At 41.0% G+C, this 24,853-nt stretch overlaps 1 protein-coding gene across 27 annotated transcripts in view; it reads right to left on the bottom strand.

Annotated features, from left to right (window-relative positions):
- Positions 1-4,823: 4,823 nt before the first annotated feature.
- The window catches only part of MAGI1 (membrane associated guanylate kinase, WW and PDZ domain containing 1), a 360,734-nt gene continuing 340,704 nt past the window's right edge, over positions 4,824-24,853 (bottom strand). For 8 of the 27 annotated variants that reach the window (XM_064453525.1, XM_064453533.1, XM_064453536.1 and 5 more), the window contains 7 exons: positions 22,475-22,768; positions 19,062-19,265; positions 14,069-14,159; positions 13,881-13,944; positions 12,709-12,855; positions 11,348-11,486; positions 4,824-7,688 (listed from right to left, as the gene is read on the bottom strand). In XM_064453525.1, coding sequence (XP_064309595.1) covers positions 6,988-7,688; positions 11,348-11,486; positions 12,709-12,855; positions 13,881-13,944; positions 14,069-14,159; positions 19,062-19,265; positions 22,475-22,768 — 1,640 coding nt within the window. In that variant the 3' untranslated portion in view covers positions 4,824-6,987. Of the gene's footprint in view, positions 7,689-9,270; positions 9,360-9,480; positions 11,487-12,708; positions 12,856-13,880; positions 13,945-14,068; positions 14,160-19,061; positions 19,266-22,474; positions 22,769-24,853 lie in introns of those variants that run through there. The other 19 variants (XM_064453529.1, XM_064453534.1, XM_064453548.1 and 16 more) reach the window with 11 other exon arrangements.

The raw sequence follows: 24,853 nt of genomic DNA, 5'->3' as shown, positions 1-24,853 counted from the left end.
AGAGCTGTTTCTAGTTTGCATATTTTTGCATTGTTATTGCACAATTAAGCTGAAGACTTCCAGACCAAGCTGTCCCAAAAGCACAAGGAAATTCAGCAGCAGTCAATTTTCAATCCTGTTAATTGGTCAGAGGGAAAAAAAGAAACCATTCAGGCCAATGTGTGCCATGCGTGCTAGGAAGGTGCAGTTAGCGGTTTCTTTTATTAAGAATCAAACCTTTTTCAGGGCAGCAAATGTATATTAAGTGACAGCAAGTATCACTTGTATAAAATGGCACTTTTCAAGGACTACTGAAGAACTGGTTTAGACGACTTCTCTGAGGTTCCAGCAAGAAGATATCTTTTTCATATACCCAGCATTGTCTAAGAACACCTGCCTCATCAAGTTATTCCTTCAACTAAGAAAGGAGTGGAGAAGGAAAACGTCTGATGCATCCTCAACAAGAATATAGGAAAGCGTGACAAGAAAATATATGCCATGTATTTTTTTAATGATCTTTTCTTTCTGTTACTGTTATTAATACCATGCAACTAAAGCGCACTGGGATCTTTAAACATCTTCTAACCATTCAGTAAATCATTTCACAGAATAATGAATTCAGTACTGTGAATCAGCCACACAAATTTCACGACTTCTTTTAGTTTTTGTGTCACATCTGGAAGCCCACTGGACATGCATGGTACTTTGGTGCTCCTTCAGAGAGTGATTCTTGGCTTTGTCTGAGGATGCCCTCTCCTCTGCTCTCCATGCCTGTGGTCAGGAGCCCTGTTTCCACCGAGGAGTAGGAGCAGGACACGCCGACCACGTCTGGTGCTGTATTGCACAGCAGAGAAACTGCCTCGCGTTCTTGGCAGCGAGCCCTGTGTTACACAACTGCAGTTCAAAGGTTACAAAGGCAAAGGCTTTGCCAGCAGGCTCAACACTTCAAAGCAGTGGCAACAATTGTTGGATCAAACAGAGAGGAAAGAAGTTGCCTGCGGGTCCCCAAAGCAAACTGGAGTCTCGGAAGCAAAAACAGGATCCAGAAGAACCTTACTGAAGAACAATGAGAAAAAAACCTACTAATTTATGTGGAACAAAAGCCTGAGTCCTGAAGAAACTCTCAAAGTTGCTTCCACATCCAATCAATATTTTCTCTAGCACATATGGAATGAACCTCAGCCAACTTCCTCCCCCAGACATTCCTGTTTCTGACTATCCTTAGAAAGAAGCAAGACAGCTAATTCAACGAATCTCATTCATACTTACGGGAGTCACCAGGCTTGGAGGGACAGTCTCACCATCCAGTTTTCCTGACTCAGCAAATTACTGCAGAAAAGCTCAGCCACAGATACATCCATACACATGCTCTTAGCTCACAGCAGATGCAAGGTAGTGTCACACAAGCTAGGGCCTCTAATGACAGACAGAGAATCTGAAGACTGAAATTTCTGACTAGTGCAAAGGAGAGGAGGAAACTTCAGACTGGTCATAGATGACACAGGCCGGAGATGAAGCCTGGTCTACAAAAGCCACGTAAGCCAGGTAGAATTCCCATTCCATACAAGCCTGACTCTTTCTTACAGTCAGCCCCAAAGTCATATCAGCTTAGGAACAGACCAAGTAACCTTGGCTGAGGCACAATGACAGCAATTTGGATTTGCTTGAGCATATCCAAAGTAAACACTCAGCTTCAGTGTATCTCTGCAGATCATTTTCTGCTCTTTCCCCCCTCCTGCTGCAGCAAAACTCCTCAAAAGTTCTAAGAAACTGTTTGCTGCAAAATTAAAGCTAATGAGACTCATTGAAGAGACTAAACCACCTCCATTTCCACTTCAACATCTTGAGGCTCAGACTACTCTTCGAAACCGAGGATTTTCAATTCACATGCTGCCAAAGAAAATTTGCTGGGGATAACAGCCTCCTCACCAACCCACCGGCAACATAGATGGTGGGTGTTCATCTCTGCGGCTTCAACAAAGGGCACACCATTTTAGCTCACATGATCACTGAGATGGGTTTATGCAGAGATGTCCGACTTCGAAACCTCACTTGATTTTAATGGCATTTATACCCTAGTTGATAGGATGTGCTCAGGGTTATGGGCATTGAACTGAGAATTCAGACACAGTTCTGCAGACAACTTCCTACACTTTGATATAGTTCATTAGTTTGCTTTAGAAACAATCCTGCAGTTAGTACAATTTCACCTGGGAAGGAGCATGTGTGCTGTCTCCCTCTGCCAGGCTCTGGAAATATTAAGAAACGTAGAGATTTTAAATATTTTAGAAACACTGTGTCCACAGCAATAACTACATTTTAAAACTTTGATGGCCATTTATTATTTACAAGAGCATTTAAAAGGGTAAATTTCAGATCACAGCAACCTGTATGTTAATTGCCAAGAGCTTATTTGAAGATGTGGTTTGAAGGCCTCTTATAGGAATTTGGAAGAGAAGAGAATGTCCTAAAAAGCGAAGCCAATTTTTTCCCAGTGTGTTGTACAGGTACAATGCTATCTCGCTGTGAGTTCGTGGCAATAAAGGCAGTAAGGAAAAAGAAATAAGGATGCCTAAAATTCTGAAAAGCAATCTCTGACTTGAAGTTCATGTTCGTGTGGCAGATTGTCGTATCACGGGTACTCCCAACCACTGAATTTCTTCGTGCATTAAGCGGCAGCCTTTGTGGCAGCACATATTTTATACTCCTCTCTGTCCTGAAACCCCACAATTTTCCATTTGTATGACATTTTACTGCCTCTTCATTATATACCCAGGAAGCAATGCTGATGGATTAGCATCGCATCCAAAACAGAAACTGGCATCTTCTCAAGACTGATGTGATTTACAACAACTGCTAAGTAAATTGGGATACTTTTTTTAGTTCCTACTCTTCCTTTCTTGAAAATAAATCTTAAGAAAATACAATCCCAAAGGCCTAAGAGGCACACATTTACAGATGACAGCAGTGGATCATAAATGACATCTTTTCCTGGTACTATTTACGAGAGCCAAATAAACTGAACATATTATGAGCCATTTATAATGTTCTTCAGCAGAACAGTCAGCCAAGAGACAGAGCTGAAAGCCTGTTGTAACAAAAGGTATCAAAATGAGGAGGAGAACAGTATCTATAATTACTACTCCGGTGATAAAACAAGTATAGTACAGCAGATGGGTTTAACACAAGATCACTATTAAATAAAGCACTGGCCCAAATGCCAAGGAATGAATATTCAAGAGGGAGTGAATTGAGCGAAAGTGTATAAAGGCAGCAACCATAGATCAGCTAATGTAGAAGTTAGCTGCAACTCTAACCAAAAAGATCAAAACCCACAAAATGCCCCATGTTGGTTGACAGCCCCTCTGCAGACAAAAACTTTCACAATTAGGTATTAACCAACGCTTACACAAAAGGCAGGACTAAGCACATTGATGGCACAGGATCCTGACCATGTAACACTGATAAAAAAAGATGTAAAACTCAAACCCAAAACAAACCCAACACCTAACAATATCAATTTGCAGAGCTTTTTCACTTACCACTTCATAAACTTTTCATTTCTTCATCAGAAACACAATCTAATTCATCTTTTTGGCAGCTTCATAGCTGTAGAACATTGTTTGACAAAACAAGAGCCAAGTTACAATCTAAAAAAGGGTTTCTTTTCATTTTTAGAAGTTTTGAAAAATACTTTATGGTCAAAAGGAAGGCTGGAATTAATTAAAGTTAATAAGGCTGCACCATGGAATATGGAGCTGCAATGCTCATGCTTTAGAGCAGGGCTCCAGCTTTCAGTGGGTTTGGAAGCAGTAGAAAGAATGCCACCACTAACAAGGCATTTTGAATAACTGGCGTGTTGGTTTTTTTTTTTGTCAACTTGCAGTGTTTTTTAAATTAAATGTTTCTGTAAAACGTAATTTTGGTATTAACTATGTAATATCTTCTTTAGTTTGAGACTCAACACTTCAAAGACACTCTTCAAAAGCTTGAGACTCACCTAATCAGCTCTCTGAGACCATTTAAACTATGCCATGGCAGGAACAAGGAGAGGACAAATGGTTGTAACAGCAGAAGATACAAACTGAGAACCAATGTGTACCATTACAATATAATTTCAGAGTAAAAAGGCATTGAACAGCACAACAGATTCAAACCTAAAATATCCAAACACTCTTCCGGTGACCCAACATACCCCAAAGAGTCAGGCCGCATCAGACAAACCCCTCAGCAGATGCTGTGACTGGGAATACAAACAATTCACCAGTGACTCTCAAGCTGCCTGGACTCCCAGCATGTTACCTGAAGTATCGGGAGAACACGAGTGGGGCCTGATAAACTAGAAACGTTTAAAAGTTATTTAAAAAATATATTTAAAGAGTTTCACAATCCTTAAGTTAACAGTCTTTACACATTTCAAGAACTAAGAGATGAGAGACACATAGTCTTGGTGATATATATATATATGCATGTATATACACACATATAAACACACATATATATGGCACCAACAATCCCAACAATGGCAACAGAGTAGTTGATGCCTTGTCTTGATTTTACACTGTTGCTCATGCTGAAGAACCAGTGGTACAAAACCCAGATGTAGTAACAGCCCCTGCTTCTCCTAAACCCTTAGCTTCTGAGTATTTTGGGGAAGAAAATTTTAGACTGGAAAACTGGGAACCTGTGCTTTCAGGCTTGTCAAATGATTAATCTATATTTAATGGGTGATTAAACCATATTAAACTGATGGCCCTTGGAGACTGTAACCTACAGTTTACTAATTTAGTAAAGTAACGTTAAGGTGTGGCTCCTCCTTTATCTTATCACTACACTCATATGTATGCTTTGTATGGAAAACTTTATTTGATAATAAAAATAGCATTCACAGACTTTCTCCTTCTTTGTTGCTACATCATATACATAGTGTCTGTTCCAAGGAAAGAAGCTCATACTGGGTAAGTCCACATCTACTCATACTAGTGTTATGTATAAACCCAATAAGTCAAATAAAGCTATGAACAATGTAGTATTTATATATGCATAGTGTTTTATAAAAAAGATTGGCCCACATACTGCTTTTCATCAACACCGAAAAGAGCATTATGTCTATAGCACATTGCAAGAAATGATGGTTGAAGAACATAGACTGCATACAAGTGCTTAATAATACATAAGCAGGCCCACCATGAAAAAAGAAATTATATTCAAACCAACAAAAGCTTTAGAATTACTTATATAGTCTCCCATTTTAAAACAGCTTTACATACCTGATTCAGTTTACATTAAAATATATCCCCTGAATCAATTTGTTCCATTTTCAGAAATATAAACACTTAGTCACATTCCTCACAGCTAAATTTTGTCATAAATCCTCTTTTATACAAGAAAAAAGGCAACAGTTTTGTTTTTTTCCAACAGGCTCTATTAATTACAATTTAAACTGTACACACAATGATCGGCCATCTTCTTTCTTGGTTTTGTTTTTACAGTACCATGGCAACAACAGTGATAGACTTGCAATGTTTTTGTGTTCATATGGAAAATGTGAAACAGTATACATGTACACACCAATGCACTGTAAAAAGCAGCAGTTTACTTCAGTGGTCCAACAGTAACGGCAAACATTTTGGCTCAGCTAGGCAGTAATCCATTCAAATCTTATACCAGTACTACAGCAGACTTACCACACAACTTGCAAATTTAAAAATGCAACTTAGAAACTTGCAGGTTTCCCTTTTGCTGCTGTTCCTAGATCCAAATTTACAGCATATAACCAGTATGGGTAGGCTTCTACAACCAGGTTGTCCCACTGATTGCCTCTTTTTGCCTGTGTTTTTCCTTTGATACATCTTTTTCTTTTTTTCTTTATTTTCTTTTTTTTCAGCAAGTGCACTCCTTTTGTCTCAGTAAGGATGAACCAGTAAAAAAAAAAAAACAACCAAACTTAAATATAGAGCGAGAAGAAGAGAGCTTTTGGAATTTGGCAAAATTAAGAAAAGCCCACTGGTTTTGCCTGAGCAAAAGGAACACACCTACTCCAAGAGGGAGGACTTTGCTCCCACCGCATTGTGCCTTGTCCCGGGATCCCGATCCCTTCCCTCGCTTCAAAGCAGACAAACAATACCACGCATGCTCGGGTTGCTGTCCATATACATCTAGAAGATGAGTAGGGCTGCAGCGGCTGCCTTAATGAAATATCGTTAAATGGTGCTGAGGCTAATGAGAGATCAACAGTCTACGTTAGTGTGTGACACAGGCATGGTGGTTACCAGTCCTTCTGCCTTTGCGCATCCTGTAGAGGGGGCCTGAAAGTATAAACTGTTCACGGAACAAACTAGAAATTCCTTATCGTAAATCATCTTGTGCTGTGTGGGTTTGTGTTTTGCTTTATTATTTCTTATTATTATAAATATCCTTCATTGAAACAGTAGTCTCTTCAAACAGTTCTTGCAATTTTAGGAACATTTGTCTCTTTCTTTTTTAATTCCTTCAGCAGGAGCGCTCCATTCCTACTGAGATGAACAATTTTCTTCCTTCCCCACCCCCAACCCTTAAAAAATTTTCTACATACAGTGTAGCAGTGAGTCACTAGAGAACAGTCTGGATCAAATTATTCAAACTTGGTCATAAAATCCTTTGCCTATATTATATTACCGGCTACCCCCATTTACTATATTGGGGAGGGGGGAAAGTAGCCCAATAAAGGAATTATTCTTAAGAAATCTACAAAGAATGTAGAAACGAAATTTTATAATCCTTTAGGACCAACATTTGGCAAGTAATTAAAAAAAAAGAATACACTGAAAAATACTTTCTTTAATATTATACATCAGGCACAACACTTTTTTATTTGTTTGTCATAAGATTTCATCTGCATAAAAGGTTTGTAGGATCAGCAGGTGCCGGATGTCTCCTCGCCTGCGAAAGCCGGATGGTTTCAGCTCCCACACTCTCTCCTCCGCTCCTGTGGCGTGGGGAAGGCGACGGGGACCCCGGAGGAGCCCCTCAGATGCTGAGGTCAGTGCTGCACTCCTTGTATGGCCGCCTGCGCTGCTCGGGCGGGTGCCTGCGGCCCGGCTCGTGCTTCCAGCCGGGGTCTTCCCTCTCCCGGTGGCCGACTCGCTCCTCCCTGAGCCGTCTGTCGGGCGACCTCTCCCTCCGCCGGTCAGACGACTTGGCCCGCCGGTCCAGGGAGCTCTCTCTTCTCCGATCAGGCGACCTCCTCGGCTCCGTAAGTCTCTCCAGCGACCGCCGGCGGCGGCTGGGTGACCGCTCTCTGCGCCTCTCGGGGGAGAGGTCTCTCCTCCTCTCGTGTCGCTCCCGCCTCTCCAAAGTGTTGTCAGCGCTCCTCGTGCCTTCCCTCCGCTTTTCGGGAGACCTCTTCTTCTGCCCGTTCACCACCGCCCTCTCCGGCTGCCTCTCGTGCCTCCTCTCCGGCGACCTCTCCGTCCTCCTGCCTGGCACGTGGTCGTTGGTTCTAGAAGTCCCATTCCAAGTGTGGTGCTCATTGGGATGTCTGCTAAACTCTCTGCTGCCTTTTAGGTCTCTAACGTAAGTCCGCTTGTCCCCATGTTGTGATGATTTGTGAAGGTCTGGTGGATAACTGGACTCCGATGATGGGTGCTGCCGTCGGTCGGATGGCACGGGTTTCATTTCCGATACATTTTGTGAACCTGTGGCGGGACTGTTCCTGTCACTGCTGGGGTCTGAAAGAAAATAACAGCAAAGCGTTTGGTATCGATGCCTTCCGCGGCGCCGTGACACCACTTAGCACTCTTCAGACTTCATTAGTGACAAAAACAAACAACTGTTAAAGCAGTCAGCGAAGGCTAACCAAAGCTTTTGTTAATTTAACTGCGAACAACGAGAGTTACAGGTTAGTACTGGTGCTGCTCTGTTCGTTAGCCGTGTTTTGGTCGAAGCCGATATCATCTTTATGCTCTTCTTGTCATGGGGCATTTTACATTTTCCCCAAGCCCAATTCATAATGTTTCGGTTACACTACTTTCTTTCCAGTGGAAAAAAAAAAAGATATTGTAGTTCGGGTTGTTGACTGGTTTTTTAACAGTTTCCAATAAAGAGGGCCTTTAGGAAATGATATTTTTCTCTTTTAAGTCTTTTGAAAGAACTGCCTTCCAGGTGTGGGAGGCCTTGTTTTAAATAGCAGAAAATGTACAGAAAATAGAATTAAGTTTTCACCTCATAAAATAACATTTTGAAGGTGTGAGAATTAGACTGTAATCATTCAATTTCCATTTCATTTAAGACATTACTTAATCTCACTTAGTTCTACCACGTTATGAAAAGTCCTAGGGTAGATTTTGGTTTTGCCACAATGATTCGAACAACAATGACAGAGGTTATGATTTTTTCATAACAAAGCAATGGAAAGATATTGTAATATGTAGGATGGCTTTGATTAAAACCTAATCTCCAGTTCATTATTTTTAATGTAGTATTTCAGGTAAAATACAGCTGAGCTGCCTCTGCAAGCCAAACAGCAAAGCAGAAGGAAAAAACCAACCCCCAAACTAAAAACCAGCCCTGTGCTGCAGCTAAGCTTCAATTACTCACGTCATTTGTAACGGATGTTTATGAATGATTCATTATAGACATGGCAAACATTAAAGTAGCTGTGCTGACTTAATGTGAGCATTGCTTTTATTTGCTTATTGTTTTCTTTTTTAAAGTAACTTCTGCACAGCAGCTCAGCTGGCGTTAGCTACGCTTCCTGCAGGCTTCCTGCTGCTCGCACCAAGACACCCACCTCGAGGTGGACTGTCCTGATGGCAATGACTGAAAACCCTCACAAACACTTGTGGGGACAGATCTTTTTTTCTGTTTTTCTCCTTTTTGTCTTCCCTCCCCCAAGCCAAACACTCTACATGATCATTCCTCCTGCCATCACGCCGAAGCGTCTCCCATTTGATGGCGTTCCCATCCCTTAGCTTGGGAGGGTCGGTGTGTGCATGGGCCATGAGTTTTGTGATTTCCAGGTGAAACCTGTGCTGCGACTCACGTGCGTGCATTTTTGCTTATTAGCATTTTCAGGCAGCAGCTGGGGACCACACCGTTTTTCCATAGCTGTAAGTACGTGGCTTGCGGCAACCTGGCTATCGCACAAGGTACGCGCGAGGTCTAAACGTGTCCTGTGGTGTACTTACAATTCAGGGGACGCAGGGTGCTCGGAATGAATTGCTGTACATATAAAATATAGCGAAGCGGAAAGCAATGTGAGGGAATTAGGCCACAGCACAAAAACACCTAATATTGATTTTAGCTACAAACCGTAGTTTGATTATGGCCCATAAGGTAGAAGCAAGACTCCCCGAGCTTGTCATTTCTCATACATGCAGCGATATTAGGAGGTATCATCGCTGAGGAAGGAAGAGCCCAGCACCAAGAAAAGTAAGAGAAAGAGAAAGAGAAAAGTAGAAAATTTAGATTCCCTATAATAAAGATGAAAGAAAGAAAAATCTTCATATTTTATCTTAGAATAAAGAAAGTTTATTTTTCCAGTCAGATTGCCTAGGCTTCACCCAAATATAAGGCTGCAAAGACAGCAGTTGTTATTATCGTGACATAAAGAGACATCTAAGAGGTGATTCAATAACCCAGACAACGAGAGCATCCATTCTAAAAGACAGCTGGAACAGCGACACAGAATGTCATAGAAAAAACATTAACAATCAAACAACAATGAAAAATAAAGTCCACCAGAGACCACAACATTAAAAATAAGTACAAAACTCATTACAAAAATATACAGCCTCATAGAGAAGCACGTTCCAATCGAGTCAGAAAAATATTGGAACTTAACATTATTAGAGGAACCATTTGTGACTGCAGCGAACAGAACAAAGAGAGGAAGGAGTCCCAAATGTTACAAGGATATTCTTTACAGTAGTGCAACCCCTGTATATTAAATCCTTGCTTGGAGAATGAACGTTTAGTGGTTTAGCATCAGCCAAAAGGAAATTAGTGGTGGATTTCCATCCTCAGTGCAACAGACATATGCTTTGAGAAGTGAAGCACTTAATTTACAGGGTATTTATGCAGTCTAGCATATGATACAGTACTGTACATCCAAAGGAGCATAGGAAAAGACAAAAGTAGAAAGAACATTACAGAATTTCAGTGCCATCATTGAACCTTCTGGTGTGCTATTTATATTACAGAAGTGTAAACCCACAACTTCCCTTCCATATTGTTAAACAATTCAATTGTTTGTTGGTTATCCTCTGAATTGGTCATTTTAAGGTAAATAATGAGCAGACTGAGCAGAAACTCTCAAACGTGGTACAGTAAATGAAAAGAAAATCTAGTTCATAAATTTTGCAGAAGGGTTTTGTTTCTGGTTTTAGGACATGGAGTGAATGATAAACACAGAACTTACTGACACAGAAATAACCCAAATACAGGGAGAAAAGTATAAAGGACATCTCTTCAATCATCAGTTTCTATAGAAACCTCAAAGACCTTTGGTTGGGAGTAGCCCTCCATCGAGGGCACAATATTTGACAATTATCTCAAATAAATAAGACATAATTATAATATTAAATAGTGTGCTAAGTTAAGCCACCCAGCAATCCAACCTCCAGGGGAAGAAAAGGAAATCTAATGCAGTTCTTAGTAAGAAACAAGGACTGAATGTTTCCCCCAAGACAGACATGAGAGCACCTTTTCATAACCTCCTCACCTTTTCGGACCTTACAAATTAACTAGTTGAAACCAGCAGACAGCTTAAGGGGGGAGAAAAGGGCTCAGGAGGCCAAATCAATATATTTTTGCAGTAAAGCTTTTTTTTTTCTTTCTTCTTTTTCTTAAATAACTTTATAAGTATTTACATAAATATTAAGGGAAGGCAAAAATCTCATAAGCTGCCTTGGCATTCATGTCTATGGACACAGACAGGAACTAAGAGAAAAACCTAACAAAAAAAAATAATCACTGCTTCAGATTAATAACTCAGGATCCCAGTTTTTGCATTGATTAGAAGTAGAGACCTATTTGAAACAACAATTCAGCCGCTGAGAAAGAGTTTGGCACAGTTCAATGACATTCCTTGTTTAGCTGGACAAGACAATAAGGTTTTGTTTTGTTTTGTTTTGTTTTCCTCTCTGATCACCAAAAATACTGCTATGATGATCTTGCCTTACACTGCGCCCCAAGTCCATGGAAGCAAGCAAAGGATGAAATGTGTAGAAAATTCAGCACAAGCGAGGCAATTAACCATATGTTGCAAAGGTTGATAAGACACTGGTGAGAAAGGAAAATAAAAAAGAATTCCTGCTTCAGATCTTGAGATAAATCATTCATGGAGTGATGCCAGGGAAGAAAGGAATGTTTTCATAGTTTGACCCACCATATTCTGGGACAGAGCCATCTCCACGTTTCAGAAACAGGCGGACCCTGCGGCCACCGTTTTTAATCAGTTCGATGGCCCGAGCGTGCTTCATGTTCTTGGTAGTTTCTCCGTTGATCTCTAAGATTTCATCACCGATCTGTCAATGTAATTAAAGAAAATAACCTAAGATTAGAAACAAGCCCCTACAAGGGTCCCCACCAGCACACCACAAGAAAATGGCTACAGCAAAGGTGGAAGAAGAACTATGCAACAGGTGAAGCTAAATACACCCAACTCCTTCCAGTGACAGTCCACAAAAAAACAGTATGCAGGGGCCTGGGAGACACGAAGACAAGAAGGAAAGCTTGACATATCAAAATATTTCATTGCTGTCCTGTAAAACCACCCTGCATTACTGCATTGCTCAATAACTAGAGCTGTGTTAGAACTGGTGTTATTTTATTTTGATTGTTTGTAAAGTCTTTGGTCAAAGCGGTTGTTTGTTTTACAGTCTGCTGTAACTGGGATGTTCAAATAGGTTTTTCAGGTCCGATTCTCACTTGGGTACAAACACCTACTATGAACCAGTAAACCTGCTTTTGTAAATGTAATCATTTATCAGGACAGGAAAACAGGGCTTGGAAGAGCTTGTCACAGCATTGCCTTCCAAAGGGCAGGACTGATTTATTTTCGTCAGCAAAAATTTTGGACCTATAAATCTACCCCTAGCAAAAGAATTTTGAAAATGCCCTTTGTGTGATAGCTGTGGAGAAGAAAAAAATGTATGCTGTACAGTTCTCATGCATCCTCTGAGAGAACAGCAAGGAATACAGAAAACGCGGCAATTTAATTTTTCTGTAGGCATTTTATAACACATGTTCTTGTAATAATTTTTATAATTTAGATGATATGTGAAGTTAATAGTTAATAATAATCAAAACCCACACCATAATTTTGCAATCCAGGGGTCGGTATACATGCTCCCTCAACACTCTACCCCCCAGCAGAGGAGAAGATCAGGTGGGACACCCTAATTCCCTACTCATGGCTCCAGCTTTAAAGGAGCTGGCAAAGATTGTGGCTATTACATTTTCATTGCCACACATAACTTTGTTAGGCTTTAGAAGTCAGATTATGTGTTAGAGTTTGGAAACCCGGGTTGGAACAAGGGGGTGAAATCTTGCAATGCGTGTACACTGTTAGAGACTGTATAAAAGAGTGACAGAAGCCACCGACAGAGGTAAATAGGAACCACTGCTCCTTTCAGTTAACATTTAATTTTCCTCTTAGCTGGCAGAGCAGAAGGTATGCCTCTGGGGAGAGGCAGGGAAGTCAGCTTATTGCAAAGAAGTGTGTTTTTAAAATCTGGTTGTGCATACCCTCATCTTCCCACATCTCTCAGCTGGACCATCCTCAGCTAGCCGCAACACGTACAGATCCATATTATACTCCCGGCCACCTCGCAGGCTAAAGCCAAACCCTTTGGCTCCTCTTTCCAGCTCAACAGTGTAAAAGTCTTGGTCCTGCTGGAGGGAAGACAACACATGTGTAATTGAACAGAAAGTTAAATGCTGCTCTACTCTGATTTTTCAATTATTCAAGCAATGAATATTATTATTTTTGTTACTCATAATTAAAAAAAGAAAATCGGTTGAGTTTTCACACACAGACTAGGATTTCCTGCTTTCTCAGATCGCACCCTGCAATCTGGAGTGCGGGCGGAGGTCGACAAGTGTGGGTGTACGGGCTTGGCCAAGTCCCACGTAGTTTTAGGTACCTCTGTTGCAGAACACCTCCTGCACCCAGGGCAGAAAGGCACATTTCTGGAGGGTGGTTAGAGTTCTACCAGCTGCAAAGGAAGACTAGGGCAACCTCACTTCCAGTGCCAGGGTTTAGTTAAATGTCTAATGGTATCTGGGATGACTCTATGCCATGGTGCTGGCTTTTTCTTTCTGTTACCACCTCATCTATTCCTTTGCCAGAAGCTCAGAAGTATGTGCACCGTTTTTCATAAATGCTGTTAGCATAGGGATGTTCTGAAGTCCCTAATGGAAAAGATTACTTCTAGGATGGCCAGTGGCAAGGAAAGTTAACAGTGAGATAGATAATCTCTCTCATAAGATGCCATCTGCAAAAGCTGGAACACTCCAGCCTATGCCCATTACTAAGTTTTCCTCTTTTTTGTCCTCTGACTTTATCATTTGCACACAACAGTACCTTCTGGAGAGGCCGTTCAAAATATACAATTCAATAAACAAACACACAAATTATTACTGTTGTAAAAATGTCAGCTTTTTTTTTCTTTTTTTTTTTTTTTCTTTTTGATCTCCCTAAAAGTCTTGTTGAGAATGTGTTGGAAATGTTTCTCTGCTGAAACAACAGCAACACATATTAAGAAACTAATCAGCAAAATCCTCTTTCTTCAGCAAACAGATTGAGGGAGAACAGCTTCCCAGTAGGAATTATCAAGGGAAATATTTGAACACAGCCCTCAAGCAGATTGGAAGCAACAGTCTGTGGTAAACAAAACAATTAGGAAAGTACTCCTTACCTGTGCTGCTTGGGGTGGTTTGAAATCAAACTGGGATTCCTGCTTTGGTTTGGTGTTGTTCCTGCTGTAATGAAGGAGAGAAAGAGGGAGAGAGGAAAAATACAGCTCATGGGGTCTGAAGAAGATGATCAAGAAGTAACCAAAGAAAGAGCATGTCAACATGCTCCCCTCAAGGAAAACAATCTGACCTGGTCTCCTGTGGTATTTGCTGAGGAGTATGTGTGGTTGTAATTGTAGCAATTTTTTCTGCATTGGTCAATAAAGTAGCATTGGAGGATTCTGCAAAATAATATTTTTTTTTCATTATGAGGAAAGACTATTCACTCATAAAACTAAAGTTTTACAAAAGCATTTCACTAGAGAGCATCATTACGTTGTTTTTAAAGAACTTGAGATTGGCTCAAATGTCTTAAATCCAAAAATTAACACAATAAAGTCTAAGCTAAGTCATAGCAATTATGTATATGAAACTACACAGCACCTCAGTTGCAGAGAAATATTGGCCTTTGAGTTGCACATTGAAACTTAAAGTGATATATGCCTCATGGCTCAGCTTTCTTCTGGTATCTGTCATCAGATGTACCAAAATACTGTGTAGTCTGTTTTTCTTCTTTGTAAGAGAAAAACTTGTGAACACTCATAACCAACTAGGAAACATTGTCACATAACTGCTGCTGCTGTACCCTCTGCTCTTGAAAAAGTCAAAGCTTTAATGAAGGCATCACATTTAGCTTAACCATCACTGCAAAAGTGAACTAGCAAAAAATGTGTGTACCAGAAACTGCCACAGCTACCCATCACAAATAGTGTAGAGCAGGGAGTCAAATATTTAAATATAGTTATATAATATATATAGTATATTTATGTAATAAATACACAAATGAGGGGTTTTCTTCAGTAATCAAATACATCAGCACTCTCATTAATCTCAAGAAAAATCCAAGGCCACTCAATTGGAAAAAGAAAGAATGAAAAAAACCACCCAAAACCTAAAAACCGGGGATGTCTGTATTAGAAACATCTCTGACCGTTAGGCACACTCAGAACAAAGACTGGCTTGTGGAGGAAGGGTTGAAGAATGTTTTATCTGTTGTCTAATGACATGAATTCCAATCATTAAAGTCTCCAAATATGGTAGGTTGACTGGATTAATTTTATAGTAGCAATAACTATTCTATGGATTATAAGCTTATCAGTGTTTCCTCCATCAGAAGCTGCAATCTTCAGTAGGATTGAGATGTGGCTTTTATCTAATACCTCACAAGGTGATATTGAATGTGGCTAAAACCCAAACTTCCTGAAATCTGTCTTTGAAATACAACCCACTGCTGCCTGAGCACTCAAAGCTGCACACAGGGACGTGGAACCACCTGTACCAAATACATCCACAGTTCTGGGTACCACTTACAAAAGGGCTCATCAAGAGAATAGAGAAAGGAGGATTAACTTCAAAACCCAATTTATGCCACAGTAAAGGGCTCTCAGCCTGTACAAATGCCATATTTCTCTATGCACAGAAGGAGGTGCTTCCAGGTGAGGTGCTCTCTCCTGCTTCACAAAATTGAGAAGGGAGTTGCTGTAGGCACAACTGAAAAGGGACTATCTAGGTGTCCCTCACAGCACGGCATTTCAAAATGGTCCCCTTGTCGTTTTGGAGCTTTATCATAGACTTCAATAAGACCAGAGTTAACCCAGAACTCATGTAAAATTCCACCTAAAATTAAGGTCATGCATCTTGTTTCTTGACTGAACTTCTCTAGTTCCAATCCCACTTTAAAAAAAGCCACCATCAGACAACAGTGATGAAAACCAGATGGAAACATCTGGCTCGCTAACATAAAATTACAAGGTCTTCTTCCCTGCTCTTGTTTGCCTCTTAAGCTCCAGGCATCCAGTAATTCATTTTATTGACTATGGAGAAATCTGCCATTATTAAAGAGTCCAGATGTAACACAAAATCGCAGAAATGGGAGGGGGTTTTGCCTCAGTTAAGGAGAGGTGGTGGTCATGGGTCCTGGGAACCTGTTTTATTTCATGGATGTATTTGTATCTAGGTAAGGTGAAGGTTTTTCTTTTTCCTTTCTGTGCATGTCAAGGAAAACTCAGGAAAAGGGAAAGAGAAAAAGAAGAACCATTTAAACAGATGGGTGCAACAAGAGCACAGCTCCTTTGCCTGCAGCACTGTGCCCCAGTTAACATGCCCAAACCCTCAGCATATGGAGCAGTAACATCTTCCAGACCAGAGCTGGCTTGTGTCTGGTGGCTCAGAGAGCAAGGGAGGCTCCTGGATCTGCCTGCACCTCTCAGGGTAGGCATGGCCAAAACATGCCCTTGTGAGGATGTGCTGCTGGCAGCTGGCTTGTGTGAGATGTCCCTGTGCGTGGTTACACTATTGGATTTTAAGAAATAATTCTGTGTGTTTTGTAAAGATGCCTTGATGCTAAAATTTGTCTCCAAGAAGGCCCAAAACATGGTTAAGGGTTCTGTATTCATCCAGAACAAAAGCCTCTGAAAAACTCCACAAATATTTGGAGATCAGATGAAGATGGGCTTCAAAGAGAATGCAAGATTCCTACTTTTAGTAGGTCACACTAAGAATACCAAGCAGAGCAACAACACATCTTGGTACAGATGTATTTTCATGGCACTGTACTGTATCTATCTTTAGCCCACCCTATCCCATGAGTCAGGAGTTGTGCATAATTTTGCTAGCTTTTTAGACACGGGTCCAGGACGCATGCCAGCCACCATGCAAAACCCGAACAGAACACAAATTCTCTCTAGTAGAACTACAATTGTATGTTCTAAATCCTAAATACTTCATTGATTCCTTGCCCTGTTCTGCCCTAGAACATGCAGATACCAGTTAAATGCTTAATCTAAGCTTGCCATTTTTCAGCTCTCTGTATCCTTGCATCAGCTGGGAGTATGTTAAAGCCTCATAATGTCATTGCAACTGCACTCCTGCAGTGGTCTATGGCAATGAGCTGGTGCAAGACTCATTACACAGCAAATACCCTTGGTATTTTTAATAATGTTAGAGGAGATTAGCAGTGTGAGTTTATTATGGGCCTTGTGATGAGCCTTAGTTTCATGTTTATCTGAGAAGCATGGCTTTTGATTTATTCTTTTTTCCCCCTTTTAAGTGCACTGTTAGACACTTTATATTTACCAAAAAAGCACCCCAAAAGCAACAAAACGAAAACAAATCAACAAAAGCATCCAAAGACAGCAAAAAGAAAACATCATTGAGACCAATTTCTTAATTATCTAATTTTTTTAGAGCAAACCTCTCATCAATTCTGAGAGTGCCTGGTCTTACTGGCTTTTGGAAATCAAACGCAGGTAAATCTATGCAGAGTTGGCAATCTGGCTTGGAATTTCAAAGGGACATTAAAAAAAAAAAAGACGTTGCTATGAGAGAGAAGAGCTGACTCCTTCCCTAAATTACAGCTTTCCACCTTCTTTAGGAATGCCTGATGTCAGTCACAGTTACAGATTTCCCTCCTAACCTAAGCAATTTAACATGGTATTTTGTACACATATTTGCATGAACTAGGCTGGCAGAGCGTTCAGGTCAGGAGGCTATATTCTTCTTAAGAAAGCTTTAAACCACTCAAAAGTTATTTATTACTTAAGTATTTTTGCCTTTAAAAAAATATTGATTTATTCAAAGATTCACCCTCCTTGATTTTGATCAGATACCAAAATATAGGTAATGAACAATTCTTCTCCCAGTTTACCTTCTAAAACCGGCACGCACAGGCCAGCTTAGATGTTAGCCTGATTCACAGCCATTTTATTATTCATGAACACTCAAATTGCTGGAAGCGGCAAACAATCATATAACATTTGACCTGGTGGCTACTAAACATAGGAAAATAAAGCCTTTATGCAAAACAGATAATCCTAAACAGAAATAATTTATAACCAGATCATTTCTCATCCTGGTCTATTTTTATCCTATAACTAAGCATAGCATAATCATGCTCTGTGGGGTGACCAAACTCGTGTTTCAGATTAGAAAGTACGAGAGTTAGCAACTACTGAATGCTTCTCACTGCAAATCACATCATGTAACTTCTTCATTCTGCTTTACAGGTACCAGCTTCAATTCAGTCATACTTTCTCAGCCTTTCTCTCCAACTTAACATGCTTTCTTTGTATTTGACTGAATGCAAACAATATCCTGTACAACTCTAAGAACTGTTCATTAGCACTGTATCTGAGCCATCAAATCTTATACCCATGGATTCAGCTTAAAAAGTGAGTAATGTAGAAAGATTTCTGCTTAACAAGTTCTCACTATGAACCCATCCACGCCAGAGCAGGACAATGAACAAACAAAATGCTCAGAAATTAGAACCACAGCTATTTTTGTTCTACTCCAGATACTTTACATGCATTTCTGCTCTGTTCCTATTTGGCGTCACAGCTAGCGATCAGCTTAATGAAACTGATATATAACACAGATCCTTATTTTTATTAAATAGTTCAATGACCTGAAACCAATATCTAGCGTCAGCATGTTATTAGGGATCCTGCACATTCCCTCTGATCTGAACCAGTGAGATCCTGTCTAGGGTAACTCTTAGAACGATTGGATGCAAGCACACAGCAGCTCCAGAGCCATCGCCATTTAACAAAGTCATTTCAAAATGTCATGAGCTCGTTCCCAAAGCAACTTACTCAGAATAAAAACAAATCTTCTTTTCAAACAGCTTAAAACATGACAAAGTGTTTATCCCTTTCTGTGATCTCCTTACTCTATAGCCTGCTTGTGTATATACAAAGCTTCAGGAATCCCACATATTAACAAGCGATTCCCAAATATTCTAAAGCTGCATTATTAACCTAAGAATCAAATCAAAGTGTACCGAGATATGCATCAAATTTACAGAAGATCATTTTAAGGAGATACATGGAGGAACATGATAGAATGGAATATTATTTTTTTAATGTAGAATCAGCATCTTCCTGTTTAGAAATAAGAACTCCCATTTCTATAGAAAGGAACAAAAAATAAAACTATGCAAGACTCACAACCTCCCTCACTGCTAATTCCCAAAGTGGGAGTGGAAATTGAGTCCTCCATGACTTTGCAGCTCCACCTGATGCAAAAAGCCCGGGAACAAAACCAACAAAAGGGTCAGAGAAGACAGCAGGAAACATATACTTTACCATCTCCCGGAATGATGCGCAGGGTAACGGTGTTTCCCGCTTCCTTAATGAGGTTGACGATGTCTGAATGTGACTTGTTGGTGATGGAGCACCCATTCACAGCCAAGATCCGATCGCCTACTTTCAGCTTGCCACAGCGGTCTGCGGGACTCCCTTCAATTATCCGACCTATTTTGTGAGGCATGGCCACACATGCATTTCCCGCTTTTGCATTGGTTTGGGGGTTGTTTTTGTTTTGTTTTGGTTTGGTTTTTTAATTGTTTACAAACGTGGGAATATGGTGAAGGGGAAAAGGAGAAAAAGGGTTGAAAAGGGAAAGAGAAGGTTAAGGGTTAATTAATTAATGCATCAAGCAAAAGTTATTATAGGATAGCTTTGCTGCCAGTGTTCAAAACATTGGCAATCAACTAGTATGAGTGCACAATACTTCTTTTACAAAAAGGTGTTTTGTTATTCACACAAAACTCCCCCCACCTTGATTTCTGTTAATAAATGGTGAGATTTTTATAGACTACAACTGCACTTAGCAGTCCCATCATAACCCAAATCCTGATTTTATTTTTGAACAAAATACTTGAAACTGTTTGTAGAAAACACAACCTTCCTCCTCCAAGATTACATCAGTGTCAGCCTTTCTAGCCTTTCCCTAAGTCAACTGCTGTTGAAGCATCTGCCAATGTTTTGTTCTTTCTTGATTTAGAAAGATAAAATTGTTCTAGGCCTAGGAGGGAGCACGACTCCCTTTCTACCACGAAGGCCCAATCTATCAGCGCTGGATGGGGAAGCAACATGAAACGGTTTTCTTCCATTGTGAATAAAGGTACTACCAGGGAAAGTACAGGACCACTACAGATGGGCCAAGACTGACAAAAGTAACCTGTTTGGTGCAGGCATCCACCTCAGCCTCTGTTAACCCTACCCCTTTTATGATCTCAGATGGCAGCAGGACGGGAGCAGGGAAGGAATAAGGACCTCCTCATTTAAATGCCTCTAAAACCACACACAAAACCGTTGAGATGTCTGACACACAGAGCAAGAGCACTTTAGGATGAATGTGTTTTGGAGACAAAATTCTCCTCCTGTTCCATGCAACTGTTTGTCACAAAAACACAGGGTTGTTCATAAAATGCGGAACTGGTACACAGGGGATACACAGCTTCACTCAGATAAATCCACTGGACTTTATACAGCTTCTTCACACTGGCAAGAGGCCGTCGGGCACAAAGCACATGATGAAAACCCTCAGGTATACAGAGCGGTCATCTCATACTTTGCATCCACAATACATTCACCCTCAAGATGCACTTTCCTATCTGTGCTGTAGTCTTTATTTGATTAGTAGTTTTCGAGATATACAGAGCTGCACACACGGCAACACTAGAAAGACTGTAATGAAGAAAAGGCTAAGAAAAGGAACGTGAAGTGAGAGAACAAGGTTGGAAAGATGCGATGAAAGTGTTAATATTAGTTGCAAATAGCAGGGGTATTTTTTTTCTTCTTCTTTTACTGTGATGTTAGAAAGTTTCTTTTTCTGGTAATATAAAGCTCCATCCAGTTTAAAGGCTGTTTTGAGGCTATGAGTTCCTACTCTATCCAATCCACTGAACACAGATGACAGAGCACACACCAAAGTCACCAAGGTGGGTTTTAGAACCAGTTTGGCCCATCTTTAAATACTACCCATGAAAGAAAAAAAAACTACAAAGCAGGTCCAAAGCAAGCACCACGCAGCAGAGGGAACACATCTCATGCAGAGTAGTAGGAAAAAGCTGAATACACTTGAAAAAATTAAAGGAAAAACAGTCACAGATCAACAGATCTCCATGAGGACCCCCTGCACAGAAAACTTCCAGTTAGCGAGTATCTTGGGCTAAAGCAAACACAACTCTTTACAACCTCACGTCAAGGTCTCTCTGCAGAAAAGAGTTAGAGCACAGTCTTCATACAGTAAAAGTTACTTACACACATTTGCAAATACTTTCAGAAAATAAAAGCTCTCTCTCTCATTTAGACTGAGTTCGGTTTAACCTATATTACATTACACCGTTGTGTTCTGGCACCAAAATACCTATTCTGGAAGAGCAGTTTCCAGCAGCAAGGACAGTGCGAGGTAGCCTAGCACCTGAGAACAGACAGAACTCCATGCACCAGTCTATACTAAATATTTCCCCCTTGAAACAGTGTTAGAAATGGCCCGTGCTATGCCAAAACCAGCAAAGGAGATGATGCTCCCTTGATTTATTAGCAATGGCACTGCCGATGGGCAACGGCAGGAAATTTCAGAGAAAAAAGGGGGAAAGGCCACTTCTTGCCCCATGCACCTGCATGCCCAAAGAACATTCAAGCTGTACAGAGAGTCTGCAAACCACAACCCTGCTCTGAGAGGAAGTGTGAAGATGGCCAGGGCACTCATCTGTCTTTCCTTCCTCCCTCCATCTATGACATGCTACAGACTAACAGGGAGGAAACACCTTTTTTCCCTACAAAATATAGGTGGACGCTGCCTCTGGCTCTTTTGGTGGAGATGGAAAGGGAAGAAAATAGCATCTCTGACTGGTTTCCCCCTTGCAGTGATGTTACTGCTCTAGAGCAGGCTGTTCTGTGCACATTTGCAAAACCAGCTTATTTGTGTTTTGCAACCTATGACTTGTTTGCTCTGTAGACAGAACTATGCCTCTTTTGCAGCAGCTCCTGGAAATGGGTATCTGCCTAGCAGAAAGGACTGTCTTCAGAAAGAAACCATGACCACTTCTATTGGGGCAGGATATTAAGAGTGATATCTCATGAACTTCATTTCCCCCTATGCTGAAGAAATGGATTTGGGAAGAGGTGGAATGGGTCAAAAAAAATCCTGTTTTTTTAACAGTATTCTCCATTTTATGTTTCACCAGCAAGCACTATTAATTAAAACTTTCCAGCTACCAGCATGCTCACTCCATAATGAGGATCAAAATAGCCCTGACTGCTAAAGAGAAGCTAATCAGTTTAAGTTGCTTTTAAATCAACTAGCTCAATTCCACTATTGGGAGACATATTTCATTCCACCTACTCCACTTCTGCATTAGCAAACACCATCACTGGGGGGACCCCCCAGCTGCTCTTCTGAGAGCAAACCCCAGAAAGGCGTCCAGCTAGCAGAGAGCGCTGGGGCATCAGGAAGCACCAGGAATTGCCATTGGTGGTAATTTTGCTCTTCAGGTTGGGATTACTCATTTTGCTTTTCTCGACTCAGTACTGAACAAAACCCAGGAGGCAAACACCTACCAAGTCTTGGCCTCCGATTAAGCTATTAATTACGTTAATTAGGGCATGCTCAAGAGTTTTAATTAAACACATCCCCACTCGCCTCCTTGTGCTGCAGTGCTCATATCTGCGTCTCATTCAAGGGGCACTGAAAAAACCTCAAGTCTTACCGAATGTCGTCCCCGCCTCCGGCCTGCTCACTGACGAGACAATGACGAAGCCGAACCCCTCGTTTTCGCCGCGGCGGATTTCCACATCATAGGGCTGGACCACGGCGCTGACGACACCGCTTCCCCCGCCACCACCGCTGCCGATGCCGCTGGTGCTGCCGCTGCCCGAGCTGACGGTGTTGAGGGAGTTCTGGCTGCCCTGTGGCGTTCGCTTCTCCTCCGTCAGCGAGGCCGGCTGGTTGCTGCTGTGGTGGGAAGAGGCTGGGGACGGAACTTCGTTCTCTGCCTTGGGAACTAGGGAGGGAAAAAAAAGACTGTCTGAGCAGGCTGCACCATTTAGTGCTTGAAAAGTGCTGTCCACTGAGAAAAAGGTTAAAAAAACCAAAAGACAAATCACATGCTTTAATCTATAAATCACGGCCAGAGTGACCAAGGGCTGTCTCCTTTCAGGTGCCACCACCTACAGCTCTGTTCGGTGACACCACTGGCCACACAACATGCTCATCCTCTCCAGTCATGCAGACAAAGCCTTTCGCTGCCGAAGTACAGCAGCAGTACGGTTAAACCAGCACAGTGCTGTGCGCTTGGGTGCTCTGTGGCATTTTAAACCTGGGTTACGTTAGCTCAGAGGTGCCTCCTTTAGCTATCACATCCCCACTTCAGTGATATATGTGCGACTGTGTACATGTGCATAAGCCACGAGGAGAGAGAGTAATATCAAATACCCATCACTAACACCTGCATATTTTTAAACTCAATGCTATCAGCTGGGTAGCACTGATCATCTTTGATTAACATAATCTTAAGTAATAATAACCACCCATACGAAAGCAAAAAAACTTGTGAACCAAGTTTTTCTGGATGGAAGAACCAGCAACTATCGTCTGCAGAGTCTGGCACAGTCGGTGGGGAACAATTAAACATTATTAACATTAGCATTAATATTAAACAAGTGTCTAACGGCAACTGAAGTTGGAAGTGGTATTAGTTTAAAATCTAATCAGCTATGAAAAAGCTTGAAGAAGTCTGAGAAAAATCGCTTAGTCCACACTCTGCTGAAGTCAGGGCCAACTATACTTACTATCAGTCCTGACAGATGTTTGTCTAATCTGCTGTTAAATATTTCCCCAGGCAATCTATTGGTTGCAATATCTAACTTAAATCTTCCCTGCTGCAACATAAGGCTATTATTTCTAGTTCTATCTAGCAGGCATATGGAGAACATATTATTCCTTTCCTCTTTGCAGCAGCTTCTTATAGTCTTGGGGAGTTTAACACCTCCTCCCCCTTCTCTGCTTTAGGCTAAACAATCCCAATTTGTTCAATATTTCCTTGCAGACCATGTTTTCTAGAGCTCTCCTTATTCTCGCTGGTCCTCTGGACTCCCTCCAGTTGGGCGCTCTCCAACTCAAACATGTCTTTCTTGAAGTGCTGGACCATATTGCAGCTAAGCCATCATCTGCTGGGAAATCAGGAGAGTTCCCCCCTGCCTACATCCCAGCACACTGTTTTTCTTCACCTGAGCCAACCTCAGGTTAAAGCTCGTGGCCCACAGTAGCTTCCACTTTTTGTGACTCAGCCAGTTCTCCACAGTCCATTTGCGCGGCTGAAAGCAGCATATTGCACTTGTCTCTACTGAATGGCTGCCTCTGCTAATCAGGTCACTTCTCAGAATTGATGTTTCAAAATTAGGTTGAAGGTCTTACAAGGAAAAACAAGAAAATGGATGACAAAAAAAATTTAACCTGTAAACCCTTGATCCAAAGAAAAATAACTTGAACGTATTCTTGGAAAGGAGTACCTGTTTGCATTTATATACTCAAAGTATGTACTAAATATATAGCATTCTACATATTAAAAATACAGGAGTATAAACTTTCTTCTATATGCATCTCAAGACATGGAGTACCCATTTAGGTCAATGATCTTTTTGTACTGGCATATAGATAAAAGGAGGAATAAGGGACCAAAACTCAGGAAGAGGCTTCTCTAAAAGTCATGCTGGAATTTAAAAGCCTGGAAATATAAGGTGAAAGAAAGGATCCTGAATAATTTATCCTACAGTAAATGTCCACATTTGAAATGATTCAGAAATAGCTCAGTGTGGAGTAACAAGCCCCTGAATGAAATATCAAGGGTTTTTATTGAGATCTCTCAAGAATCTAAATCTTTTATGGTAATTTCTAGCCTGGAGGCTGTAAAACTGGACAGAAAATCTACGCACAAAAACAGTATCAAGATTCAGCGGCCCTTCTCCTTCTTCCCAAACTCATGTCCTAAAGCTTCTCTCACATTGGCAGCATCTCGTAAGGCTATCAGAGGAGAGACAACCCATCATTTAATCTACAATAGGAAGAAGGAAAGAAGGAGCTCAGCCCT

This window comes from Phalacrocorax carbo, chromosome 6 (genome assembly GCF_963921805.1).
Source record: "Phalacrocorax carbo chromosome 6, bPhaCar2.1, whole genome shotgun sequence".
NCBI classification, from domain to species: domain Eukaryota; kingdom Metazoa; phylum Chordata; class Aves; order Suliformes; family Phalacrocoracidae; genus Phalacrocorax; species Phalacrocorax carbo.
This window is presented reverse-complemented; position numbering and strand designations above follow the sequence as displayed.